This window comes from Macrobrachium nipponense, chromosome 44, assembly GCF_015104395.2.
Source record: "Macrobrachium nipponense isolate FS-2020 chromosome 44, ASM1510439v2, whole genome shotgun sequence".
In the NCBI taxonomy this organism is placed as follows: domain Eukaryota; kingdom Metazoa; phylum Arthropoda; class Malacostraca; order Decapoda; family Palaemonidae; genus Macrobrachium; species Macrobrachium nipponense.
The window spans coordinates 47,056,031-47,062,030 of NC_087221.1; the positions used below are offsets into that span (position 1 = coordinate 47,056,031).

Genomic DNA, 6,000 nt, shown 5'->3' on the forward strand with positions numbered 1-6,000 from the left:
TATTTATTCTCTGTTGATAATATGCATGGATCAGCATTCTCTACTCATTAAACTTCGTCTTTGTTTAATCTACTGTCTATAACTACAAGCATGATATGAGCATTGCATCTTCCGTTTGTTCCTGAAAGGTTCAAATATTATTGTATGGAATGTATTTACTACTTAACTGCATAGGCGTATGTATCTCTCATTGGGTTATGTATATATAAATATATATATATATATATATATATATATATATATATATATATATAGTATATATATACATATATATATATGTATATATATAGATGTATGTATATATATATATATATATATATATATATATATACTATATATATATATATTTCATATGAGTGTACATATGCATACCCACATACGTACACAACAGGTCACACTTATTCTCAAAACATCCACCAACTGCATGCCCCACGCATGACCTGAACTAACCGAAAATCATTTTTACCCTAGCATTCATTTGGTAGTCCCAGACAAGACTGGGATGTAAAACTTCCATTATTTTTTTCATCATCTCTAGAACCTAGTTATTTTATTTCAGATTCATTTTTGAGTTAATATTCTGATTATTAGTTTTTTTTTAAATCATGCACATATGCACCTGTGCACTTTGATATTGCACTGCATTTTGCACTAGTAGCCAGTTTTTTTTTTTTAATTGGATGATGCAACCCAGAGTTTTATTATTAAGGAACTAAGCAGATAACAGTTTGGTTTTGTGATAATTACAAGCAGAGGTAATCAGTGACTGAGAGAGTTTTTCATTAAGAGTAATTTCCAGCAATCAATTTAATCAAAGTTCCTTTTTGTGTAAGCCACTTTCATCTGATGAACTTGATCTTGTAGAACTGATTGCCTCTTCAGATTATCATTTTTAATTTTCAAGTTTTCATTTTTATGTTCTATAGTTCAGTAGCATTTGGTTGCATCTGGTAGATTTCTGCAGTACAGTATTCTGAGAGAGGAGGATGCCTAGCCCGCGAGACTTTCAGTTGTAAAATCAAACGTCGTTGTGTTCTCTATTACCTGAATGAAGTATATTTACTGTTTCCTTTTGCAATGGTTCAGATGATCAAGGAAGTTAAAGAATCAAATAGCGCAGTATTCAAGTTTCTTAAAAAAATTCATCAAATTTGTCGCTCAAGTGTACACCACATATCCGGACGAGTGGATCTGTGCAAGTATTTATTATTTTCATTTGAGAGTCACGACCCTATTGGTGACTTCCAGGGTAGGGTTTCAAAGGCATTTATGATGATACTCACTGTATCCTGATACTCACTGTATCCTGAACCACTGAAGGACATGTATCAAGTCATTCATCTTTTGCGTTTATTAAAAACGAATTCATTAAATTTGGCATTTTCATTTTGAGATTCAAGGGCAAAGTTTCAAACTCAGTTCGTATGATGCCCAGTGCCCTAAATCCACTGAAGGCCACGTATCCTTAGAGACAGGGCCGGCAGGCATCCTCGTCCTGTATAGATCCTCCCTAGGGGGTCGGATCCTCACGAGTAGCTTAAATGTAGTCTCGAAAGAGAGAGAGAGAGAGGGAGAGAGGGAGCTTGTGTGTGATGGGAGTTGTTGTTGTTATCCGCACGTCAGGAGGAGGAGGTTCGGCCTACACCCCCATGAGCACCTCCCAGCCGACCTCCAACCCTGGCTACGCCACCATAGACACCCAGCCCACCCACTACGCGGACCAAACGCCCGTCAGCGAGGGCGTGACGCCGCTGGAGAGTCTCGTGGTCGCGCCGTGCTCCTCGCCCTTAAAGGCCGACACGCCTTGCACCACCGCCCTCACGGTCCTGCAGCCCGCCTCGCACGCCCACGCAGCAACACATCACGCCCATGTTTCCACTCCCGTGCATACATCCACGCATGCCCATGTACCCATGCATGCCCATGTAGCGAGCACACCCGACCCAACGTATACCACCCTCCCGCCCATCACACACTACACAGGTAAGTTGTTTCCACGCACTTGCGCACTTGCACGACCGCATGCACGACCACACACGCCCACCCAGGTGCTCGTCTTTTGTTTTGGCCATGTCCTGCTCACGCACTGTGCCACACCAGGGCTTCAGAGATACGAAAGCTGAAAGTTTATTTCGTGGAAAAGACAAATTCTTTTTTTTTCTCACGAAAATTTATCCAAGATTCAGAGGACTAAAAAAGTATTTAAAAATGACATTTGGAAATCACCTTTTCCATTTACAATTTAAGTGTTCCTGTACTTAATCGCCAATAAAAAGAAAAAATTTCAACCGGAAATAAATAATAAATTACTTTTTCATAAAACAAGTGTTAGGCAGGTGCGTTGGAGCTTCGATCCAATACGTATTATGATCTCGTAAATGTTGAGGAAAGCAAGAAAAAGATATATATATATATATATATATATATATATATATATAATATATATATATATATATATATATATATATATATATATATATATATAAAGGCATATTCACATCGATGTTTATGTATATGTTGAATCTACATCAATGTCCCCTAGTAATAAAGTTGTGAGATTCATTATTATAAAACTTAAGCGAACATTCTCTATGACTGTTTTTGGAGTGGAAAATTTTAATAAAAAAAAAGAAAGAAAGAGACAATTCTCTATCAAACTTAAAAAGAGATAATTTTCTAAACAACTTGAAGAGATCATTTTGGAGTCAGTGGAAAAGTTAAAAAAAAAAAAAAAAAAAAAGATGAATTCTCTAGCAAGACTTAAGGAGACTATTCTCGAGGACTTTCTGGAGTTTCTTCTTTGACCCTTGACCTCGTTTTCAGGTACCGCCAGCGTAGGGTCGATGGTCGACTACACCTACTCCTCTCCTTACACCCAATACTCCTCCACATACCCGACATACGGTTACGGAACTGGAGGACTTCTCAGTAAGTAACTGTGAGTATTGATGTATGTTAATTTCCTTTTTTTATTTTTTTATCTTTACGTTGGGTTCTAATCCTATGGTTAGTTTCTCCAAAAATGCTGTTTTTTGCATCATATTTACAATGAGGTGTTGGTAATGTGGTCATTATTATTATATATTAAAAAATATTCTTTTTTTTTGTATAATCCTTTGGTTAGTTTCTACAAAAATGCTGTTTTTTGCATCATATTTACAATGAGATGTTGGTAATGCAGCCAATATTATTATTAAAAGATATTTAGTTAATTTTTTTTTTATCTTTACTTTGGCATTATTATTATTATTATTATTATTATTATTATTATTATTATTATTATTATTATTATTATTATTATTATTATTATTAGAAAATACTCATGGTATGTTCATTTCTTTACTATCTTTCTATAGTCCTTGAATGTTGTTCTTAATCCTCCTTAACTATTGGTCTTAAATTGTCCATAACTGATGTCCTTAAATTACCCTTAGCCTTTGTCCTTAATTGCTCTTAATTTTTCTTAACCATCGCCCTTAATTGTCCTTAACTATTGTCCTTAATTGTTCTCCACTATTGTCCTTAATCGTCCTTAACCTTTCCTCTTGATTTCCAGATATGTGTAACTACGGCAATGGTGTCCTCAACAACAACAACAACAATAACAATCATCACAACAACAACAACAACGGCGGCGGCGGCGGCGGAGGCGGTGGTAACAACAACACCAACACTACGACCAGCAGTAGCGGTAACGCCAGTGACCATGGCGTTAGCGCCGGTAGTAACAACCACCACCTGAACGCAGCGGCGGCTACCAGACTGCGCATGCTCCAGTCGTCATTAAGCAACACCACCAGCACCAGCAGCAGTAGTAGCAGTAGCAGTAGCGCGATGCCCTGCGTCAGGCAGAACCACCACCGCTGCACGTAACGCCTTGTTCCGGAGTCGTCTTCTGCGTCTACTGCGTCTAGTGCTCCTCTGGAGTCGTCTTCTGCGTCTACTGCGTCTAGTGCTCTTCTGGAGTCGTCTACTGCGTCTAATGCTCTTCTGGAGTCGTCGACTGCGTCTAATGCTCTTCTGGAGTCGTCTTCTGCGTCTACTGCATCTACTGCGTCTTCATCTTCATCTTCATCTCCTTCATCTTCTTCGTCATGACAGAGCAACCCTTCGTCGCCGTTGGTTGGTTACCTGAAGGAGTCTGATGACGTTGTTGTTGTTCCACTGCGTCTACTGCGTCTAGTGCGTCTTCATCTTCATCTCCTTCTTCTTTGTCATGACAGAGCAACCCCTCGTCGCCGTTGGCTGGTTACCTGAAGGAGGCTGATGATCTTGTTGTTGTTCCACGAAAGACGTTGGCATTAGCAAGCAAGCACACCTGAGCCATCTACTATATATATTAGTTGCGAGTCCTACTTCCCCTGTGCAATGGCTGCTGGCATTCGACGTCGTCGTTTGGGAAGGCGGGGCGGATTAGGCCTAATAACGACGTCACCACGGGACGCAGAAGCAAAAAAAAAAAAACCGAGTTTTCTCAGTTCTTGCAATCAGGGAGACACAAATAACAGTGCAGAGATGAAGCAAGTGCTGTTAAGAGTGCAAAAAAAAAAATAAAGGACCCTAAGACGACAACAACCACCATGATGAATGCAAAAAAAAAAAAACACAAAATAATGAAAGAAATAGTTTATTTACATTTTAAAGATTAACGTCTCTGTCTGAGGCTACTAGTTTAGTTGAGTGCGTGTTTTTTCATTTGTGAGAAGCACGGACCGATCTCTAGCTAGGATACCAAAGAAATCATCACTCAAGTCACGAGCTTGCTTCTTTTTTTTTTTTTTTTTTTTTTTTTTTTTTTGGTTTTTTGTTTTTGGTTTTTTTCCCTTGAGCCAGTTACCACACGTTCTAATCTTAAATAGACGAAACCAAAAACCTTCCTCCTTCAGGCACACTCTCGAGAAAGACTTCAGAAACATTTAAAAAAAAAAATAAAAAATAAAAAAGAATGGAAATGAGCGAGTGAGAAGATGATTGATTGGCAGATGACTGCTTGACCGAAACGGAGATTTTTTTTCGCGACTCCTCCTCCTCCTCCTACCCCTCCTCCTCCTCCTCTCCTCCTCCAGCAGGCATTCTCCTTCTCTTCTTTGTACATAGCACTCAAGGGCCTTGACCTTCTCCGGTGTGCCTGAAGGGAGGGAAGTTTCTACAAATGAAAAAAAGAAAAAAACTTTTCGACAAAGGGCATCTGGAGACATGGTTCGCACACTCTTTTCCACTCTAGGTCTGGGGAAGCCTTCCTCCTTTCGTGGGATGAATTGTTGGCATCACCCTAGTACCAGTAACTTCGTGTTTGTTATATTTTTTCATTCATTTTCATTGATTCATTTAATTATTATTATTATTATTTTTAAATCTCTCGGGTTTGGTTTTTTTTCATATTTGGGGGTTTATCGCTGTCCAGGACCTACATCTACTGACTGCTGTTTTTGGCGTCGATCAAAAACTCTCTGAATCCCTGTTTAGACGTCATTTATTTTTTTTTATCTATATCTCCCACCTACACTACACACCCACGTCCCCCCCTCTCAAAAAATGAAATTAGAGCAAACAGAATGAAACTGTTGAAGCGTCATTCTTATTACAATAAAAGCGCTGGCTGATTTCCTCTGAGGGATATGATATGATTGATAGAGAGATAATGTAATTATATGAATTTGTATATGATTATATCTGCATCTGTATGTATGAATATATATATATATATATATATATATATATATATATATATATATATATATAATATATAAACAAACGCAAACTTTACATACCTCTGATATTGTCAGAAGAGGCTATACTTCAAATCAAGAGCTTAGACACAAACAGTAACTGCAACAACAACAACAGTTAACAACAAAATAAAAATACAATGGGGATTATTTCACCTGTCTGCTACTTCGACTCTGTAAAAATATATATATATATATATATATATATATATATATATATATATATATATATAGTGTTGGTTGGTTGGTATTGTGGGATACCGACTTCGTG

General features: G+C 37.9%; 1 protein-coding gene across 8 annotated transcripts in view; it reads left to right on the forward strand.

Moving 5' to 3' along the window:
- The window catches only part of LOC135204289 (paired box protein Pax-5-like), a 225,951-nt gene extending 219,995 nt beyond the window's left edge, over nucleotides 1-5,956 (forward strand). For 5 of the 8 annotated variants that reach the window (XM_064234438.1, XM_064234437.1, XM_064234441.1 and 2 more), the window contains 3 exons: nucleotides 1,624-1,983; nucleotides 2,824-2,928; nucleotides 3,557-5,956. In XM_064234438.1, coding sequence (XP_064090508.1) covers nucleotides 1,624-1,983; nucleotides 2,824-2,928; nucleotides 3,557-3,873 — 782 coding nt within the window. In that variant the 3' untranslated portion in view covers nucleotides 3,874-5,956. Of the gene's footprint in view, nucleotides 1-1,623; nucleotides 1,984-2,823; nucleotides 2,939-3,556 lie in introns of all 8 variants that reach the window. The other 3 variants (XM_064234443.1, XM_064234444.1, XM_064234442.1) reach the window with 2 other exon arrangements.
- Nucleotides 5,957-6,000: the final 44 nt, after the last annotated feature.